This window comes from Marmota flaviventris, chromosome 17 (assembly GCF_047511675.1).
Source record: "Marmota flaviventris isolate mMarFla1 chromosome 17, mMarFla1.hap1, whole genome shotgun sequence".
Lineage (NCBI taxonomy): Eukaryota > Metazoa > Chordata > Mammalia > Rodentia > Sciuridae > Marmota > Marmota flaviventris.
Genome location: NC_092514.1, coordinates 73,519,881 through 73,542,433, shown reverse-complemented (window position 1 = coordinate 73,542,433; position 22,553 = coordinate 73,519,881). Strand labels below are relative to the sequence as shown.

Genomic DNA, 22,553 nt, shown 5'->3' with positions numbered 1-22,553 from the left:
CCTCCATATTCTCAGGAGACATCACACACACACACACACACACACACACACACACACACACACACACTAACCTGGTGAGATCTGGCACTTTTGAAAGGGGAATCTGAATGTGGGTTAAACTATGGACACCTGTGGTGCCCTGTCCTGTCTCACTTCTGGTCTCCTTGGGAAAAATTGCCAGAGTCGTTGGGACACAGCGCTGACCCAGCACCTCCACACTCAGGAAAAGCCCTGAGGCTTAAGCACCCACAGATCTGTAGACAACAAGAACTCATGGCTCTGGGCTTGCTGTCTCAACACCAGTGAGCAGACTGGGACTGTTTGTGGACTGTGAGTGCCTAGCTACCAGGGTTCCAAGTTCTGTGAGTTCCATGGCCAAGGAAGTGAGGTCACTATCTCAGGAAGTCCTTTGCTGAGTCCCTTTCTTACACAAGATGGTTCCAATGGCCCACTGGGCTGCAGTCTTCCCATGACATAGGCACAGGTGGACCCAGTTACACCAACACACCCTGGATCAGGCCCTCAGACAGGCCCGGGTGTAGCCAGCTCCCTTGGTTTGGGGAGACAGAGCTTGGTTGAGACCCTTCCCCTTCTTGTGGGTATGTGTGTGGCCCTGAGGAAGTCATTGTGCCTTGCAGGGCCTTCATAGCTTCTCAACATGTTCCCAGGGGTCATTCTAGCATCTGCTTTAGAGGTTGTCATCAGGGACATGTGCCCACACACACATGGACTCCCTGAGAAACCCTTATCCAGGAGTCATGCGTCTCTAATGCACAAATATACAGATAACATGACATAGGAAGTTAAGGGACAAAGGATGACATCCAACTTTACCATGACCTGAGTCCCACAGTGACAGAGGGAAAGTCAGCTCCTCTCTTGGCCATGGTCCCCACTCTGCACCACTGGAGGGTTATTTTCAGAGATAGCCTCCCCTTTGCCATAGAATTCTAATTCCTGTGCGAAATCAAATTGCCCCAATGTCTCTTCCGATCGTATGATGGGGTACACTACAGGGGATTTCAAACACCACAGCATCCTGTGCCCAAAGCCTGTAGCTCCCTCCTCTCTCAGTGGATCCACATCAGCATCTGGTTTCTAAGAAACAGAAATCAACAAGCCTCATGGGGTATCACTTCCAAGTTTGAGTCACGGGAAGTCTAACTTAGTCTGGCTCCACAGGCCCACAGCAGAGGGCACTGCTGAAATTCCAGAGGTTTGTGGGGAAAGTTGGTGGGGCAGCCGGCAGAGACCTGAGGACCCCATGAAATGGCAAGGAGGTGGCATTTCTGTGCCTCCGTTTCTACACGCCTCCCATAGGTGAAAATGCTAGGGCTAAAAAATTCACTGATGCACAAAACATATAAGAAGCAAGGATGGTGTGGAATGGCCAAGAATTTGTTCCATAGCATGGCCACGACCACGGAAACGGACTTCTCTATCTCCATGTCTTTAGGGAAAGGCAAAGCCACTTCCTTTTGTTTTGTGTGCAGTTTAGAGCAACAGTTTCCTCCTATTCTTCCAACTAAACTTTGGAGGCAAGATCCCAGTAGTATGAACAAAGAAGCATCTCAGAGGCAATAGTACTCAATAGCTGAGGCTACTGGAGCAGAGAGAAGGACAGACAATTCAGCTTTGAGGTCTGGAAAGGGAATAGGAGACCAGTCCCTGCAGGGGACACTCACAAACCGAATGCATGTTCACTGAGCGCCCTGTGCTCACTGTTGAATGGAACATGAGGAGCTGATGTCTTTCCATCTTCTAAGGAACTTCCAGATTTAGCTAGCCATCCCAGGAGACTCAGGACCATCATCCTTGTGCACACAGAGCTAAGTGGCTGCTCATTACCTTCCCACCAAAGGTGAGAGGCAGGTGATGCTAAGTTCTTTGAACTGATACTGAATTGAAAAATATTTTAATTGTATATGCTCTCCTGAAAATACCAGTAAATTCATCAGCTTCAAATTACTATAAGAAAGAACTAAAGGGGAGAAGATATGTTAAGCAAAGTAAAGATATGACAAGAATTCAACTTCCAAATGACCTAAATGCACTTGCAGCTTCTGTGCTATTTCCTGTTGCTTATAATACATAGCAGGTTTCATATGTGCTGATGGTGCCTTACAGGCTCCTGGCCTAACAGGAGAGGCTTTCCTCACACTAGAGCAGCTTCACCAAGCATCTGGATTTACACAGCTGCAAATTTTGAAAAGTAACACTAAATGATATCTCTCAAGATAAAGATGTCTGCTCAAAAACAAATATTAAAACTAGATAAAATTCTACTAGAATACAAAAATGTAGAAACTACGATGACATAACAAAATATTTATTAAACTCTAAGCATGTTATTTATTGACCCCCAAACAAATATTCCTATAGCATTTCTAAAAGACATCATCCTTATTCTTCCTTGAATTGCTTCTATCCATCAGAAAGATGTCATGTTCTTAAGGCTGGTTGATTTATTCACTTCAAATGTGAATAAAAACCCAAATCTCAAAATTCCACAAAACCATTTATAAGAAGGGAAAATGTCCTTCATCCAATTCACAATGCAGCTGAAAAAAATCCCAATAAAACCAGAAACAGCCTATGAGAAAGTTTCATAAGAATTGCAATTAGCTATACAATGATATACAGAAACCAGTTTTTTAAACACTTGAAAGTGCTCCTCAGCCACATCAGAAGCAACTAAGATATTTATTTAACACCTATTAACTCAATTTCCACAAGGAAAAAAAAAATCTTCCTCATGCTAAACACGATAGATGAAGGAAATGCAGTATCAAAGAACAGCTCTCTTTGGTCATCAGCTCTGCGCTTCCCAGTTCACACTGAGGTTGACTTTCATCCTGCCCACATGGACCAGGACACTTAATTAACACACAGTCAGGGAGCCTGCCCTAGAAGGCTACTACTCCCCAGAGACTAGTACATGTGATCCTTTGGCTTTCCTGACACTAACAGGTTATGAACATCCTTTCTTCTTAAAGAATAGGCTGATGGGGCTGGGGTTTGGGTCAGTGGTAGAGTGCTTGCCTAGCATGTGTGAGGCACTGGGCTCAATTTTCAGCACCACATATAAATAAATAAAATAAAGGTCCATTGACAACTAAAAAACAATATAAAAAAAAAATAGGCTGGTGAACACAGCACATCAGCTGTTTCATGTGAGTACTGATATCTATTAGTTGTTGATAGCTGTCCCATTCCCAGGGTTACCTGCTATTAAAAGGCAAGCTCACTGGGGAAGCACTGAGGACTCCTATCATAGCCTCCTGCTGAAAACCTCTATTGAACTCCTGCTTCAATCCTAAGCCTGCTGCTTCCCCAAACACAAGTCTATTGCATGATTTTACAAAGAGGGGGAACTGATGGAAATCACTGAGGGGCTGGAACACCTGAAGAAGGTCAGCCTGGCAAGTGACTAGGTCCTCTTCCAGTCTGACCTCTTTGGAACAATTTGGAAGAAAATGATTTCTAGACAAGTCACTTGATAAAAAATTTATAGTTTCATATTTAAAAGCACCAACGAAAGCTTTAGTTACCAGTCAAGATATGCAGTTCATGGGTGTGTCATTATGAGAAGTAACCAAGAAAAGGGTTGTGGCTGAACTCGGACCATAGAGAACCCTCAGTGATCCACAGTGGCATTGGGCAGGGGGAGAGGTAGGGTCAATATGGGTAAATTCAATGCTCAGGACAATATTAAGAAGACTGTTAGATTAATTCAAACTATAATCCCCAGCCCTTTACAATAACAAACCATCCATTTAAGATCCACTCTCCCTCCTCCTGGCCATTTCCTAACAAAAGTACTAAGAGGCTCAGATCTGGCCAAAATGAAAGGCCCAGCAGGGCTTGGAGGCACACACCCGTAGTCCAAGCATTGGGGAAGATGGGACAGGAAAATATGGAGTTCAAAACTAGCCTCAGCAAACTAGAGAGGTCTGAAGCAACTTAGCTAGACTCTGTCTCTAAATAAACATATTTTTTAAAAAAAGTCTGAGGATGTGTCTTAGTGGTTAAGAACCCCAGGTTCAATATCTGGTATAAAAATAAATAAATGAATGACTCATCAAATTTTCAGTCCTCCGGATGGTTCTGTATTTTCAGCAGTGCCCATCAGGAACCATGGCGATGAGGTTACCTTCTAGAAAGCCAATCACATTATATATTCCCACATCCAATACTGCTCAAAAACCTGTTCCCCTGGTTTGGATTCATCTCAATGAAATGCCTGACTGTGCCAGCAATGCTCCTGTGCAACGACTGTGAAGCACTTGACAACTACTACACTCAAGGCAGGCAAGGCTGGCATCCTGCACCTTTGGGTTCAAAGGCTGGAGAGTCCAGGTTCTGGCAGGGACTGCCCTGGCTTATTCTCCTTTGTGGGACTTTCCAGGACTTGGGCACCATGGGTCCAGCTTAGGACCTGCTAAGACACCCTAGCTATGGGTGCTTCTAATTTTACTGCCATCTCCAAAGTCATCCGAAGCAGAAACCCCTACGATCAATGCAGGGGACCAACACCATTTCCAGAAAGGCCACCTACACTTGAAAGTCCATGCTGTGGAATCACTGGCTTCTACGACTACAGACCTCCCTCCAGATGTGATACTGGCCTTTGGAACACTGAGCATCTGCTCCAAAAGAAGAGAAACTCCAAGCCCAGACAGCAAGCCTGGAGCATGAAAACCTGCAGCACCTCTAACCAGAATACCTCCAGTGACCAAGGGACAAAAGACAAGCAGCAAACATGAGCAGGGAGTCACCAATGCCCCTCCATTTAATGCTTGACACAAAGGCCACCCAAGCAGAAATCGAGGGGCCAGCACCACCCCAGAAAGACCAACTTGCATGACTATGCCCTTGGCAGTGTCCTCAGTGGAACCTGAGAGCAGAGAACCTGGGAGCAGCCTGTGGGTAATGAGCATCTCCTTTCTAAGAGGAGGGACCCTCGAGCACCAGACAGACCTATGAGGCAAGCTTGGGCCTGACTCTCTGTGGCCCCCACCACCAGAGTATTTCCATGGTGACCAAGTTACACAGGACAAACAGCAACCATGATCTTGGAGCCACCTAGGCCCCTCCTTTCAGTGCCATCCCCAAAGGGCCCACCCAAGCAGAAATGCCCAAGTTTGCCTCGGGGCACCAGCACCATCATGAGCAAGGCTGCATCTAGGTGCACATCTGTGCTGGCCTCTCAACCTGGCAGCTCAGCTGGACCAGCCACCAGACCATCCTCTTCCAGGTCAGGACCCACTCCTGTGGGGTCCAAGAGAAAACTCTTTTGCTAAGATGACATCCACCTTCTCCCACATGGGACCTGGTGGCAGACTGCTTAGATGCATAGCACAGGTCTCACCCTGACCTCTGTGATCCTGGGGCAAAGTGGAGGCTCAGAGACATGATGTCCCCTTCCCTCTCACTTCCTGGCAGCTTTGCCCTCAGAGTTGGGTAGCAGGAGGCTTTCATTTTACTTGGCTCACTGGTCAGGCTCCTCACTACTACAGAGGCCCTGTCCTGGCTCTCTGGTTTCCTTGTTGTTTGAGCATCTGGGAGTTCTCTGTCCTTAGGCCATTTGCTTGGATGGGGAAATTTGAAATTGGCTTGTGGTCCAGATAATGAGAAGGGATATGAGGTGCACAGAGGAACCACAATGTTTGGAAGGTCTCCTTCATAATATGTAAGTATAGGAAATATTAAGCCCAGACTACTCACTAGAAAGAATTTTCACAGATGCTCTGCTTATAGCTATAAATCTGTGACCAAGAAAAAATTATTTTCCCACTCTAACAGAGCATGGCCTCTGTATGGGCCAGAATCAAGAGAAAAATGGCCTTTAAGGAGGTCACTGAATTATTAGTCTTATGCAAATAGAATTGTTTTGTCAAAGACCAGGAAAATGGGATGAAATACGTAATTTTTTTTTATTCTACATAAATAAGCCTGTTCTAGACTCCTGGTGGGAAGACCTCCAGAAGCCTCTGCCACCTGGTAGGGGAGAGTGGAGAGCCACAGGGTGGGGTGGGTGAGCTGAGCCAGTGAGGTGCATGGGCTGCAGTCCTTCAGGGACCCTCAGTTGACCTTCACAAGAGAATCACAGAGGACAGGGTGGCTGAATCAGGAAGGCTGGAGGGATTTTCAGGTAACTTTAAAATAAATCTCACTGTGGGGAAGTGGGGCAAAGAGGAGGTGAGTCAGATGCCCCTTGGCTACCACTGGACAAAGGGGAGTGAGCAGAGGAAGGGTGTGCCACCCTGCCTGCCTCAAGGTCACCTGGGGTTATGGAGCTTGGGGCAGAGGCCTTCACAGGCCCACATTCCCAGCTACCTAGACCACTGGACCTTGAACCCAGATTCCTGAAGGTGACAGGAGCCAGGGGCTCACCTCCTGCCAGGTACCATCCTGCATGTTCCAGCTGCTACCAGCAACTCAGGTTTCAAGCTCCAACCAGGTCATCACCCCCTTATAGAAGCTTCCTAGACTTTTTATACCCCAAGTGGGGACCATGTGGTGCCCCATCCATGTTCTACTAACACCTCTTCTTGTTACTTGTCACAAGAACCCAAACTGTCATTCAGTCGCTCAGTGTTTCTCCAGTGTCCCCTGCATGCCAAGTGACATAGAAAGACATAAACTAATCCATGTGAATGAACAGACAGTGACAACCTGAGGCCAGTTCTCTACAGCAAAAATCCTTGGTCCTCTGAGAACAAATAACCAAAAACCAGGCCTGACAGGGTAGTAGAGAGTGCAGGGAGGGCTTCCTCAAGGGGGTGATGGCCCAAGATCTGAAACAGAAGTAGAAATTACTTCTCTGGGCCTCAGTTTCTCCAGCTCTAAAGCAGGGAGACCCTGTGTGTCACCCACCACTGCCCCTACAGAGCCGACCTGGAGTTCAAGTGAAGACAGATGTGGGGACAAGGTGCAGGGAGAAGAACTACATGGAAATGGCCAGCAGCTTTGAGCTTTTTGTCTTGTTCTGGGCGAGGCAGGGAGGAGGGGAGAGCTGGGAGGGGTGGAATAGGGCCAGTGGAGGTGGTGAGAAGGGAGGGTTTGGGGAAGTTCAAGGCACAGACTCAAAGACAGTTGGAGGATGGAGCAGGGAGGGGTGGTGTCTCCCTGCCAGACCTGGCTCTTTCCATGGTGTGGCCCAACCTTCTTTTCCTTCTGAATCCTGTCCCCCTCCATCCCTGCACCCCCAACTGCTCACAGGTCATTCCTCTGCCTGACCCACACACTCCCGCTGCCTGGCCTTGCTAATGCAGTCCCCTCACTCGATCGCCTCCCTCTCCTATTGGTCTCCCCCTCTGGACGAATTCCCCAGCCACACCCATCTCTTCATTCTTCTCTGAGCCCCCCACCCCAACTTGATGGGTCCCCCCCTTCCAAGCTCCCGGCATCAGGCCTCCCCTGCAGGGTTCTGCACATGAGGCTCTGGAGCCAGATTTCCAGAATTCCAGTCCCAGCTCTTCCAGGCAGGACCTTGGCTAACTCATAATTCATGTCCTTTCCCAGAGCCTCACCTTTACCACCAGGGAAATGGGTGATATGATTCCCTCTGTAAATATATGCAGCCTGGTTCATGGAGGTATTGATGCTCCGAGGTGGAATTCAAGGTTCCTGTAAGGGGGCGCCTTTTGGCACTTAAAGGAGTGGCCCTCATGGCTCCAAGAACAGAGTTGGTTTTTGTCCCCTGTAAAGTGACCACTATAGGAATGGTCTAGTTAGTGGCGCTGAATATGTCGAAGCCCCATTTACCCTGTAAATGCTGTCTCATGCTTCTCTTTCCTTCACTTGGGGAGGAGATGAACAGAACCCCAAAGACAGATATGAGATCCGGGAGCTAGTTTGGGCTCCCAGGTTCCTGGATTGCATGGGGACAAACTTACAAGTCAAGGTGGCCTTTCTGAAGGTGGTGATGGTTCCTCCCAGGAAAGCTTCAGGGGTTCTGCACGGTCAGGCTTTGGGGGACAGCATTAATTGCACAAACATCAGTGGTTGCTTACTCTGGTTTGTATTTTGCCTTCTCTCCCTTGGTCCTCATGGTGGTGCTCTGCCTAGGGGAAGGCCCTGGAGCTGTTCTATCCCAAACTTGCCCCATGGTGTTCTCTGGTTTTGGGGGTCCCTCTACTTTTTTAGCAGATGCCCATTTCTGCCATGGGAGATGGAAGAACTGGGGACAAATCTGTCCTCCAAGTTGCAATTGAGGCAACTGACACTGGCAGCATTAAGGGGGATGAACCTTGGTTGTCCCATGCTGACTGGGGCTGCCTGTTCTTGGGACAAACACTGTTCACAGTCCCTGGCCTCTGAGTAGCAGCTGCAGAGGCTGATGGACTAGTTGCTCCAGTGGACTTGCAGCCTGGCTGCCAGCAAAATGTGTGTGGGTGCTGGCACGGGCCCCCACGGTGGGATTTCTACGTCTGTCAGCACCAAGGGCTGAGTGGGTTGGGCTGCCCAGGCTGGGGGGCCTGCTATCAATGGTGGGAATGGAGCTACCCCTGGACCTGGAGATCCCAGGTGTCCAAACTACTGACAGCTGGCAGAGGTGGGGGCTCTGGGCTTCTTCCTGTCAGAAACCCCAGGTGGGATGGTGGCTCCAGGGATGAGGGGCTGCTTCCCTCAGGGAGCGTGTTTAGGTACCTTTCAAGATGGCAGACTGAGGAATCAGACCAGAGACGCTGCGTCTAATAGAAGATAAAGTTGGTCCTCATCTTCATCTCGTGGAGGCAGGCCCCAAATTCCTTAATAAGACTCCTATAGCACAAGAGTTAAAACCAAGAATCAACAAATGGGACGAATTCAAACTGAAAAAGGTTTTTCTCAGCAAGAGAAATAATATGCGAGGTGAATAGGGAGCCTACATCCTGGGAACCAATTTTTACCCCTCAAACATCAGATAGAGCTCTAATCTCTAGAGTATACAAAGAACTCAAAAAGTTAAACAACAAAAAAGCAGATAACCCAATCAACAAATGGGCCAAGGACTTGGACAGAAACTTCTCAGAAGAGGACATACAATCAATTAACAAATACATGAAAAAATGCTCACCATCTCTAGCAATCAGAGAAATGCAAATCAAAACCACCCTAAGATACCATCTCACTCCAGTCAGAAAGGCAGCCATTATGAAGTCAAACAACAATAAGTGCTGGCGAGGATGGGGGGGGGGGAGGCGGGGGGGGGGGGGGGGAAGGTACACTCATACATTGCTGGTGGGACTGCAAATTGATGCAGCCAATTTGGAAAGCAGTATGGAGATTCCTTGGAAAGCTGGGAATGGAACCACCATTTGACCCAGCTATTCCCCTTCTCGGACTATACCCAAAAGACCTAAGAAGAGCATACTACAGGGACACAGCCACATCAATGTTTATAGCAGCACAATTCACAATAGCTAGAATGGGGAACCAACCTAGATGCCCTTCAATAGATGAATGGATTTAAAAAAATGTGGCATTTATACACAATGAAATATTACTCAGCACTAAAAAATAACAAGATCATGGCATTTGCAGGGAAATGGATGGCAAAGAAGGCCCAGTGTGAGAAGGTGGCTGTAGGCAGAGCGGGACAGCCATTGCCAAGGAAGAAATGCTCATCCATGGGGAATACAGGTAGGCCACAGAAATGAAAGTTTCCTTTGCCGTCACATCAATAGGGGGACCTCTGAGGCTGCCACCACTTCTGGAAATGGCCTGTCCAGTCACCACTGAGGACCTCAACTGGGAGAAACAGAAAGCTCCGCAGCACATCCACTGCCTTCTGATGGGTGAGTCCCAGGCCATCTGGGACAGCTATACCATGCCCCCCAACCCCAGCCCATATGTGGGCCCCCTCTACCTGGGGAGGGGCCAAGCCTCTGGCATCAGTGGGCCTCAGCCAGACCTTGCCTTACCACCCCAGCACTGCCTCCCCGCCCAAAGTGGGTGGGCGCTGCTCTCTCCTCCCACAGACACCCTCCCACCTCCAAACTTTGTGTCCCCCTCTTCCACAGCCTGCCAACTGTTCCTTGGCCCTTCCTCCCAGCACCTTGGCAGGCTTGGCTCTGCAGCCAGGGGCTCCCTTGGGGGCCACCCTCATGAACACCATTATGACTTCACAGTCCCCCTTCCCCCACATCTGGGGCCTCCATCTGACTCCAGTAGGAACTTCCTACTCTCTCACCAGGGCCCAAAGCCCAACAGTACTCACAGGGCCTCAGCAGTAGACAGCTCCAGTCTGCCACCTTTTTTTAAATTTTTACTTATTTTTTTTAGTCATACATGACAGTAGAATGCAATTTGATGTATAATACATACATGGAATGCACATACATCAGTCATATTGTCTATTCTATTCTGCTGCCCTTCCTATCCCCCTACTCCTCACCTCCTCTCCCATCCTTTCTCTCTATCCAATCTAATGTGACACTTTTTTTTTCTTTTTCTCATCACAACATCATATATGTATTCTGTATAACAATGAGGTTCTCCTTCCATCTTCCGTGGAACTCCCCTTCTCCCTCTTTTCCCCTCCACCTCTCTTCCCTATTTAGTGGTAGTCTTCTTCTCATGCTCTTCCTCCCTATCCCATTTTGAGTCACCCCCCTTATATCAGAGAAGACATTCAGCATTTGATTTTAGGGACTGGCTAACTTCACTTAGCATAATCTGCTCTAATGCCATCCATTTGCCTGCAAATGCCATGATTTTATTATTTTTTAGTGCTGAGTAATATTCCATTGAGTGTACCTTTTTCCCCCGCATCCTCGCCAGCATTCATTGTTGTTTGACTTCATAATGGCTGCCATCCCTGGGGATGAAGAGTACCCTGGGGCAGCTTGCTGTTGGGTGGGCCTGGAGCCCTCCTCTCCAGGGTTTGGAGACCTCTAGTGGAGCTATAGGAGCTCTGATGGCCTTTCTCTTGGAGCAGGAGCTCATACAGAAGGCCCAGGATATCTCAGCTCTGACTTGGGAACTCTGGGTGCGGAAGATTCCCTGCCTGGGCACAAAGGAAGGCAGGTGGCTATGGGCCACCAGGAGCCTAAAGTCATATTGTGCTCCTCCAGTGATATGGGCTCCCCCTCTGATGTTCTCTATATGCAGGGCCTTCCACTTGCTCATCCACCCTTGGCCACTGTCTCCAAGGGCACTGAGCACAGTCTTCCCTGGGCAGGGCTCTCGGGTATACCATGGTGCTACAAGCTGGCAAGCAGTGGCTCTCTGCTCCTATGCCATACAAAGCATCTGTTTGCCGAGTGGGTGGTCTAGGCTGCAGGAGTTAGTGAAAGGTGCAGCTGACAGCATCATCTTCTTAGGAGACCAGGCATGTGGAGGATGGAGGTAATGTCCAGGTCTCCCAGGACCTGGGACCAGCAGCAAGGAGGCACTTTGCTCAACTGCTGATGTGCAGTTCCAGGATGGCAGCAGGACAACCTGGGAGTTGTGCCGCGGGGCTGGCCAGAGTGGCCAACCACTGTAGGTAAGGTCAGGGGACTCTGTGACTGGACTTCATTCGGGACACTTCTGGCAGGTCCGTGCCTGCCAGGGCCGGGGCAGGGTTGAGGGACAAAGCTTACCCTGAGAAGTACCCATGGCAGCAGTAAGGGTTAGGGAAGACGATGGGATTCAGGGATTCCAGAGCTGAGCACAAAGGGTCCTTCTTCTGCTGCCAGCGCGGCTTGAGGCGAAAGGGCAATGTCAGACCAGTGGCCAGGACCCAGCTTTTAAAGGTTTGAGTAGATAAGGCGGCACGTGCAACAAAGGGTTGCATCACAAAGGGATGCTCGCACATGCAATGGCTGTGTGCGCACCCCGCCCCCCATGCAGGCGGGATAGGCCCTTGAACTGTGAACTTGGTGTGTGCCTGGGTCCTGGGGTGACTGTGAAGCCCTGGCACTGGGGCTGCAGAGCTAAATCCCGCTGGTCCACCAGCTGACCCAGTGAGGTTGCCCAATCATCTGGGAAGGGTTGTAGAAATTGGGTTTGAGGGTCAGCAGCTATGGCAGTGGCAGGGATCCCTCCTGTCGAGCTGGTGCAACACCCCCTCATCCCCGCTGCGCTCCTCTCCAGAGGTGTCATAATAGCTGCACAAGTGGGCTGGAGTCCAGTGGACGTGGGGGGCGAGGACAGTGGAGGGCTGAGCAGCCTCTGGCTGGCAAGTAGAGGGCTGGTCTTGGGGCCCGGAGCAGTTGGGGACTAGGGTACACATACAGTGTTCAACTGGGGGTACCTGCACCTCCAGTACAGGGACATGCTGCCCATGCCTCCTGGCGGTGGTGGTGGGGGAGGGTGTGGTAATCTCTGACAAAGTGGGCTGTGGCTTGGGCCACAATAAGAGCACCCCAGGTGCCACCAAGGGTGGAGAAGGGCAGAGGGCGGAGCCGGAACGGCAGGGCTGGGGGCGGAGGAGAGTCACCCCCAGGCCTCTGAAGGGGGAAGCGATGACAGGTGATAGGCTGTGGGCCAGCACAGGACTGGTCCTGCAGGTGTGCAGCTGTGAGTCTTGCCAAGATCTCGCTCACTGGGCCTGGCACTCGACACTCTGTCCTCCCCTGTCGCAGTGAGAGTGTGAGCTAGCATTTGTGTCTAGTCTTGCTCAGGTGGGGGCAGGCGGTGGAGAGTTTGACCACTAGGAACTCCTGCAATGGCAGGAATCCCTCCGCCCGTGCCCTTCCCAGAGCTGTCTGAGGGCTGTCTGCTGTCCCTCAGGGGCCTGGCCAGACACAAGGGGAACTACTGGGGAGCAAGTTTCCCCACTGAGCGGCTTCTGCAGGCGGTGGCAGCTTTGGGATTCAGGCCTGTGTGTCTTCCTGCACTTCCAATGGGAACACTGGAGGGGACAGTCACTGAAAATCCAGTGTCTCCCTGGCTTCAACAGGGCAGGCTGGGAGGGACAAGTACCCTGTGTACACAGTGTTTTCTCTCCTTATGGAAGCCAGAAAATCCCATGTTTGGGCTGCTTTCTTTGAATTTTGGGGTTTTTTTTAACCTTTAAATTTTCCTTTTTATCTAAAGTCAGGTGTAAATATATAATTCAAAGCCAAGCACAAAGTTTAGCACAGCGTTGGGTAAACATAAAATGTCACCAGACACAACACAGACTCATTTGGCAGGAGAATGTCCCACTAAATGCAGGCTTGATCCCTATAAATCACCTTCACTTGTCTCCAAATTAGATGGCAAAAGGAGGCAACCTGGAGGAAAGGAAATTGCAGCTATAACAGTAGCTGCGTCCACGCACTTTTAGGTGGACAAGGCTCGTCATCTAAAAGCCTGTGTTTGGGGAACCTCCAAGTACCTGATCCCTCTCCTGGGCTGGTGTGTGTGAGCTGCCAGGTAGTGTGACCCTGGTGCCTGGCCATTCCTCTTATGCTGGGCATTTCCCAGGACTCAAGCCAAATAAGGGTCTCTGAGTGAATTTGCTCCATCTGGGTCTGGGTGTCCAAAATCAGACTGGGGGACAATTTTTACTTAAGCCAAGTACCTCTGGAAGATACACGCCACCACCCCTGGGGAGTCAGCAGGCTCCAGGGCCCCTGGTGGCCTCCCCTTTTGAAGAGACCTCTGCCACAGGCCCTACTTGGTGCTCATGATGTGCATAGTCCAGTTGGAGACCTGGGTCCAACCGATTTTATTCTTTGTTCTCTGGGACCTTGAGTAGGTCCCTCTGTGTCTCTGGGGTCAATTCTTTCTTTTGAATAACTAGGGTCATGTTGGCCTGTCTGGTGTCCTATTAACTCTGACACGTGCTCTATGACTTCCGTCCAATGCACACAGACATACAGATTTCCATAAATACTCACAGAGACAGATACACGTGGGCACACAGAGATGCCCATAGACAAACATGAAAAACACAAAGACATACACAAGCAGACACACACACACACACACACACACACACACACACACGCGTGCGCACACACACAATGAACAGGTCAAGTGCTAATGGAAACCTAGAACAACTTACCAAAGAAAACGCCAGCCTTCTCTGATCCACCATGACCCCATGCCTCCAATCAAAGACACATAGACACACACTCACAGACATACAGAGACTCACAGACAGAAACACAGACACGTAGATACGCCACAGCTCCTCTGCTTGCGTACCTATCACCTCTGTATACCTGTCCCCCCACCTGGGGTCTGTACTCCATGCCTGGATCATCAGAGGCAAGAACTATGTCCCTAGCCTGCAGGTAACTAATTCCGTAGCAACAGATCCGGATCACTGGTCACTTCTCCACATTCCATCTCTCTCTCTTAAAAAAAAAAAAAAAGGGACAGAGAATGTTAAAAAAAAAAAGAAAGAAAACAAGGTACTGTTTGTCCCTGGGCTGGACTCACTTGTCGCGCAGCTCTTCATTGGTACAGGTGAGCATCACTGAACGCGAGCTCTCCCACCTCCAGAACAGGCAAGGGCAGAGACAGAAGGCACTCGAGGGGCTGCCAGCCAGAGAAGGGAAGTGCCTGCTGACAGGTGGGGGGCTTCTTTTTGGGGTGAGGAAAATGTTCTCGATAATGGTGATGGTTACCAAATATACTTTTTTTCAAAAAAGCACATTAAATTGCACATTTTAAAATGATGAATTTTATCATTTCTGAATTACATCTCAATTATAAAAATTTTAAGCGAGTTCTTATAGAGGAAAGTTAACATTTCCACTTAAATATTTTCCTATATAGTTACATTCCACTCTCAGACATGTGACTGAATGGCATCTGCTATAAGATCACACTTAAGTGACAACATCCTCCCCCCAGCTCAGACCTCCCTCTAGTTTTTCTTTCTTTCTTGCATTGTATCTTTCAGGAAAATTACTAACAAAAGTCCTCCCCTAGTAAATGTGTTTAACTCTTCTAAACATGGTTTTGTTTGCTGTGATGTTATATTCTTGTTTTAAGACTTGAGATAATTTTTCCTCATTTTATACTTAATTGGCCACTCCTTGGTATGAACTATGAGGTAAGAAAATCTAAGAAACATTTAATGAGGAAAAACCTTTTCAAAGTTAGACTAAATGTCAGCACATCACTATTTGAATGTCATTCCAGATACACATGTGGAGAGGCATATGTTTCCGTTACTATGTAGTAAAACACACTCCAGACCCAGCAAGAATCCTTATACGACATATGGCCTGGAATTCTCAAGGCAGAAGAATACATTCACACTCTATAATGTGATTGTAAGGAGCTTGAGATAGATAAATGGAAAGCAGTATCGCTGAACAATTATAACTGATAGATTTCCCTTATTACACTGGTTTTAAATAACTAATATCTGTAAACTTTAATCCAGCTCCAGCTGGTTCAAGCCTGAACTCTTTGATTCTCCACACTCAACATCATCCACTGTACTATGAAGACAACTGAAGTCACTTCAACTGTGCTCTGGAGCTGTGCAGCCTCCCACGGGTACCTCATCAGATACTTCGGTAGTCAGAGCCCCGGGCCACAATGGCAGCAGCGTCCCATTCCACAGTGAAGAATGAAATAGTTCCAAAAAACCCAAATACCACCATGACCAGGAGCTGCCAGTGAAGGAGAAGGTAGTTGCTGTAGAAAAAGGCCACAGCCGCGCAGATGGACTACGAGAAAAACAAGACAAATTACACAGGCACACAGAGGCCTGCCCAGCCTCACAATCAGCCCCACCCTGCAGACCCAAGGGATGCCTGTGACTGGCAGATCTTGCTCTCCTTCCCGCAGTTGCCAACTCACCCCCGGCCCCCCGAGAGTGGGTCACATCAGGGAAGCCATCTCTGCTGTTAAAACAGCCCTGTGCAGAGTAAGAAGGACCCTGTCTGCAAGGTGTGCAAGTGGGGTTCTGGCTCCAGGGATGGGAACCTCCAATCCGAGCAGTAAACCAGAACATGAAATCTCTCAGCCAGCCAGGGAATCGTGCTGCTCAGTGCTTCCCACTTCCATGCAAATCCTTTTAAAGGATATCCCCGGTTTTCACTTAAAAACCACAAGCTAGTAACCACAGCAAACCAGGCGAAGCTTAAAGGAAAAGGCCCAAGGGGTTACCTGAACAAACTTAAAGATGGCAAAGGCCGGTGCACTGTCTTCAGAATAGAGAAAGCCTAAGATGCTAAGCAGCTGGGTGTTGAAGCAGCTGTCCCCAAGACCCAACAGAAAACTGCAGAGAATGGCAACTTCTTTGCTGAAAAAAATAAATTTAGTATAAGCAGTATCAACATTGCTAAAGCCACTTAAATTCTAAAAGCAACCCACCCAAAAAAGCATTTAATCTTCAAGTTTTAAAAACACAGAAATAAGAATGAAAAATATCAGAACTTATAAGGTCTCTTTCTCTCTCTCTCTCTCTCTTTTTTTTTTTTTTTTTTTCAGTACTAGGATGGAACCCAGGGCCTCACACATACTAGGCAAACCTCTACCATGAGCTGCACACCAGCCCCTATGTTAGAATTTATACAGTAAGAAGTTATGCTCAAACTTGCAACCCTTCACATTCTAGCAAACCTGGTCCTATTACTGATTTGGAAAGGAGATACTTTTTTTAGGCTAGGCTCCCTTTGGATTTGGGGATCTAGACATCAATATCTGCATTTATAACGAATTAAGAGCTGAATGCAGTGACTGGAAGTCAGTTCAGTGGTAGGCCACTTGCCTTGCACAGACCAGGCCTTGCAAGGGAAAAACAAAAAAGAGTTGAAGTGCAGGCCACAGATACCCTCAAAACTGTCACAGATCACTCTGAAAAACGCGATAGCCCACCCAACTCATAGACTCCCTCACTGCTCTTTATTTTTCCTCCAGGCCCTAACTTTGAGGTATTTCACTGCTCAAAATGCAGAGATAAAATTCAGATCAGACATTTCTATGCTCCCTCACAGATAAAGAAGATTTATTGGGGGGTAAAGGTTAAAAGCAACCATTGCAAAAATAACTTATGATCCTCTATGGATTCCTACTCAAACTCATTCTGGCTATGGCAACTGACCTCACAAAGATAACAAGTTCTGAAGAGGGCTAAGTGTCCGGTTCAAGTGTCTACCCATCCCTTCCCTCCCACTGCCCTCAAATCACCAAGCAACAGTAGTTACATACCTGGACCTGATGTAAGCATTGCTGTTTGTTCCCTCCACAGGGGCAATTGGGGCGTCTCCAGGCATGTTGAGAAATATTAAATAAAAAGCTATAAAGTGCACGAGGATGCCCAAAAGCACAACTGGATTTCTACCAAAACGATTATTCTTGCTCAGCAGGCCAAAGAGGCTTCCACCTACAAATCAAGGTGGCAGAAATGTTACTGACATTACCAACACATCAAGTGACTACTCATGTTAGAATCCAGAAGCCATGGAATACACAATCTCAAATGTCCAGTGTCTTCCCCCAAACCCAACCCTTCAGCACTTGCAGGCAAAGAGGACTACCAAACACCAACTACCATAACAAAACAGCTGCTAGAGAGGATCTTGAATACAAATTCCTAATACAAAGAAATGGTAAATATTTGAGGTGATGTATATGTCAGCTACCCTGACCTGAACACTGCTGGAAGCAGCAAATGAATCACTGCTTTGAACTCCACAGCCTTGGACAGCTAGGTGGATCTTTTGGGTCTCTCAGTAAAATGGTGCTGACAGACACACCCACTTGCAGGTAGCTGCTGTTACTGGGTCAGAGTCCATGCCTGATGTGGAATTTGTGGGTTCCGCAGCTTTGAATTCAGATGCCCACTACTCTGGGGTGAAAGAGATACCTGTTCGCCTAACTAGCCTTGTGGCACCAGCTGCCTGAGGAAGAATTACTGCGCCAGTGGTTTTCCACGATCAGGCCAGCTTCCCCACGCCTCTCCTCTGAAGACCCTTCCTCACAAAAACTCCTCTGGTGTGTTTCACTATAAATAAAGAATTCGTGAGCTTTTCCCCTTTGTTAGGATCAGTCCCATCAGGTCTTTTCCACCCATCAAGTCCCTGCTTTTAATAAAAATATTTTCTGTCTTTTGCTTTATTTCTTGGTATTACTTTTCAGCCTTTCATTTCCAGCTGGCGCACACCTCTGAGGGTTACTATTCCCTCCCCACTCAGGCCGCAGGTGACAAAACACTACACATTGCACACATGTAATGAAGTGTTCAATACCCAGTACCAAAAAACCAGCACTATACCTCAGGAGACTTATCAGTGCACTAGACTCCTGGAAAGTCCAGAAACAGGATCAGTCACAAACAAAATCCCCATCTGTGACGAAGCATATGTCAGATCGCTGGACAAGGCCAGTGCTCTTAATACATGGCACCGTAGCCATCTGGAAAAAAATAAAGATGCCCAAGAACAAATCCCAAATAAATTGGAGATCTAAATCTAAAAACTAAAGGATGGATGGGCCTTGTGTGTCTCTAGAAGGGCAGCCGCGGAACAAGCCCCGCACTACCCAGCAGCACTCCCCCTGAGAATGCACAGCCTCCGTGACTATGAGGAGGACTGCGATGCACACAGAAGGAAGACCACAGCATCTTCAGAAAGGGGAAATGCCTCAACATGTCAGCACCGTAAGACAAACCTGATCCCGGTTAGCAGAAGACACAAAAGCTCAACACAAATCCTGATCCTGGGCTAACCTACGCAAGGAAGGGAAATGCTCTGCGGGACAGCCCTGCCTCAGACCCCACAACTCCATGCTGCCCCTCGGGCTCCACTGGCCTTCCTGGCCCTCTTCCCTCTGAGCCACTCTTCTGCAGTTCCCTTAGACTTCAGAAACAGGCCTGGCTGATGAGCATTTTCATGACAAGAGACGGAAACCATCCCCAAACAGCTGAGAGCCTCTCAGAACAGATCACCCCTCAATGACAACACCCCCCAAGTGGTAGCAAGCCAAAGCTGCCCCCCCCCAGCAGGTATAACCTTCTCACAATGTGAGTCAAACCACCCACTCACGCGCTGGGTGATGACATTCCCAGAGCCTCAAAGAACCCGTCCTGAGATATTGGTCAACCAGACCTCGCCTGGCTCCATGATCTACTTTGCCGGCTACACAATCCTCCAGCCCCTGCCTTGCTCTCTGCTGTATAAAACCACAAAGTTCCTGTAAGTCCTTTGAGGACAGGTCTTTGGTGTCTGTACCCTACCTCTGCTCTTCCTGGTGTGGCCATGCTGACTGAAAACTCTTTTCCTGCCCCTTACCACTGTTGCTCATCTCTTTGACTGGCATACTGGACATGGCAGTCTGCTGGGACCCTGGGGCCCAGGCCCTCACTCCTCAAGGACTCCAGTAATGCTCAAGGATATTAGCCCAGATTATCCTACCAAAGAAAAATCCCACCGCCAGCAGCTGTACTGTGGTGATGAGAGAGAACCCCTGTCTGTTCAGGAAACACACACTGAATACCAGGGACAAACTGTTGTGGTGTGTCTAACACTTACCTCCTGGGGCTCAGACAAAATCACACATAAGAAAAGTAAGAGAGGGCTGGGGATGTAGCTCAGAGTTGGAGACTTGCCAACTCTGCATGTATGTGCAAGGCCTGGGTTCAAACACTAGCACTGTAAAAATTTTAAAAAAGGATGAAAAAAAAGAAAAAGACAAAGAGCTGGGAAGAGAGAATACGTGATGTTAACGTAAAGTGCTTGTCGAAGGTGAATCTTGTTAAAGGATATTCCAGTGGTTTCTGAACTATTTATTTATATTTTTGGCAATTTCTTGCAAATGTGGAATTAGTTTTTCAAAAAGCTAGCAGACTACCTACAGCAAGAGTGTGCTACTTCACGGGCACTGGATGGCAGAGGCTTAATGACCTCTCCTATAGCATCCCCAGACATCTCACGGGTGGAGGTGGCACCTCTCACTCCATGCCCAAGATGCCCCTCCAGCCCACAAGCCCCCCGAGCATCACTGGACACACTACCACTCGGAGACCTCCCTTGCATATCAACACACTGGGTCTTAGTGGACTGCTCCAAGCCCAACTCCCACAGCATTTGTCCCCCTTCCTCACCCTGCCCTCCTGGTGGTACACTGCCAACACGTCCTCCAAATGTTCTCTCAACACACACAACTGTCATTTACTTGGTCCTATCCAGGTGCAGGTAGTAAAGCAGGGAACACAGTCCCCAGTCTGCTTTCCCCACAGCACTTCTCACTGACAAAGTGAGTTTTGTTTCTTTGCAGGCTGTGTTCTCCCCCAGGAACACAAGCTCCACGTGGGCAGCTTTGCTTTTGGTTGACATGTGGATGCACAACAAAGAGTGGCTGAACTGGTAAGTCCCTCATGTCTGATACTACATCCAAGGCACTGCAAGTGGGAGCAGATCTTAGTTGAATGAGTAATAAATTAGTATGGTGTTGTATAATAAAGATATGCATTGCCTTGGCCTCCAGTTCTGGGCACAGAGATCCTAAATCACTTGGAATTTCCTTAGTGGTAGGAGTGTTTTCTGTTATGCACAAAGAGACCTTTCCAACCACACTCGAGTTTACACTAATGAGGTAACTCTTAGGGAAGGAGGGTTGGTCCTAGACACAACTTCACGATGGGGACTGGCTGCCAGAAAGACACAGCCCCATTAGAGGTTTAGAACTTCCAGGACTCTCACCCACCATAGCAGGGAAGGGAGCGGGGAAAGGGAGTGCATTCATTCGCCAACAGCCAATGGTTCAATCTGCTAGGATTACATTAAATCTCCATAAAAGCCCCTCGACAGGGCTGTGGGAGCTTCCTAGCACACCCACAAGCTGGAAAGCTCTATGGGGACAGTCTCCTCCACTTGGGGGCCCTTTCAGACCTCACCCTTGTTCCAGATCATCTGGCTGTGCATTTGTATCCTTTACAATACTAAAAATTGCATATATCAACTACAGCATTTTCCTGAGTTCTGTATTTTTAGAAAATGATCAAACTAAAGGGAGGTGGTAGAGAACCTCCAAACTAGTAGCCAAATGAAATGGAAGTGCAGTCTAGTGAAGGTGATCATTGGGACTGAATCCGTAAGCAGAATGTTTTAGGAGACCACTGTTTAGGACTAAGCTCCTATACTGGGGCCCAAGAGACCAGACTAAAAATGACAGTGGAGCCACTGATGGTGAAGTTCCTTGCTCTGTATGACCTTCTGAGAATCAGATAACAGCCAAATTCCCAAATTTGACAATGAAGTTTCCTGCTTCAATCCTTATAAGATGCAACCTGAAGTTAACATCAATCAGTTATTTTTTATGGTTCTGACTCCCTGTCCCTGTCTTACGAGGAAAGGTATTTTAAAATGTCTTTTTCAAGCCCATCTCTATCCATACAACCAACTTCTCTGCTCAGCCCACCGGAACTTTTATTCTATGCCATGGAATGCAGCATTGCCTGATACTAGATGGAAAATAAGGCCAATGAGATCTTCACGCTGTTGTTAATTTTGTCCTTCAATAAGAATTTGATGCTCACTCCAGGTAGTTAGTGTCAGAATAGGATCAAATGGCTGGACACACAGCTGGTTTTAGAGAGAACTAGAAGGTCAGGGATTCTGAGACACTCTGCATAAGTATTTTAAGAGGAAAAATTGGGAAAGACCACGTTTGCTTATTTATGATTTCCAACCTGTGAATTATTTGGCAAATGTTTTATAATTTACTTACCTTAGAATACTGATAATAGAAAAATAAAACACACCTGTTTGAGTAAAAGTAGAGAAAACAGAATTCAAGTACACAGAGGTGAAGTTTACTTAATGTTTCTATTTTAAGTACACTTGGTATTTTTAATGCAAAGACTTAAAAAAAAAAAAAAAACCACTCTCTCTCTCTCTCTCTCTCCCTCTCTTAAAAATAAATAAATAAAGAGCATGTAATATTAAAAAAAAAAAAAAACCAACCTAAAATTTCTCCAATACCAATGAAGATTCCAGAAAGTCCAATGAGGCTTTTCTCTTCTGTTCCAAACCTGTTTATAGCACCAATGCAGGTTCCATAAACACCAGAGAAGAAAGTCAATTCCAGACCTTTAGGGAAAGAAATCAAGATTTAATTTTACATTCACTTTCTCCTTTTCCATTTTTTATGTCTAATACTATCGTAAATTCATTGAGACTGAAATGTTACTGCCCAAGGAGAGCACAATTCTGTGCTACATAACTGATGAAAGGGAATTAGTAACATACTATGGATGAAATGCTTGTGCCCGGCAAATGACCTGTTGCCACCCCAATCCCCTAAGCACGACGGAGACTGGCCTTTGGGAGGTAACCGTGTCAGGAGGGTAGAACCCACAGGACGGGTGAGTGCCCGTATATGAAGAAGGCAACAGAGCACCTGATTCCTGTCCACTTTGTCAGCCACATGAACACCCAGCAGGAAGACAGCTGTATAGTTCTAATTTTAGTATTCGTGCTGCCAAAGCGAGCATGTCCACTGTTCTTAAACACACAGTAATGTCCAGGTTCAATCCCCAGCACACTGCCCCGCCACAATAATGTTTTAATTAAGACCATTTTTTTCTAGGAAAAGAAAATTAGGGTAAATCCTTAAAAGACCTCCATTCTTTAATGCTACAAAATCTTAAATGTGAGTTTTAAAGATGTTTAATAAAGATGTTTTAT

General features: G+C 47.6%; 1 protein-coding gene across 11 annotated transcripts in view; it reads right to left on the bottom strand.

The window, feature by feature from the left end:
- The window catches only part of Mfsd11 (major facilitator superfamily domain containing 11), a 46,598-nt gene that overhangs the window by 4,941 nt on the left and 19,104 nt on the right, over positions 1-22,553 (bottom strand). For 3 of the 11 annotated variants that reach the window (XR_011704989.1, XR_011704993.1, XR_011704998.1), the window contains exons 10-16: positions 21,831-21,956; positions 17,077-17,251; positions 16,033-16,168; positions 15,422-15,590; positions 14,127-14,261; positions 8,656-8,769; positions 7,902-7,973 (exon numbers count right to left, since the gene is read on the bottom strand). Coding sequence is in view for 1 of the 11 variants with exons in the window: in XM_027955773.2 (XP_027811574.1) it covers positions 15,426-15,590; positions 16,033-16,168; positions 17,077-17,251; positions 21,831-21,956 (602 nt within the window). In the remaining 10 variants the exon portion in view is untranslated. Of the gene's footprint in view, positions 1-7,535; positions 7,720-7,901; positions 7,974-8,655; positions 8,770-11,573; positions 11,675-14,109; positions 14,262-14,567; positions 15,591-16,032; positions 16,169-17,076; positions 17,252-21,830; positions 21,957-22,553 lie in introns of those variants that run through there. The other 8 variants (XR_011704990.1, XR_011704991.1, XR_011704996.1 and 5 more) reach the window with 8 other exon arrangements.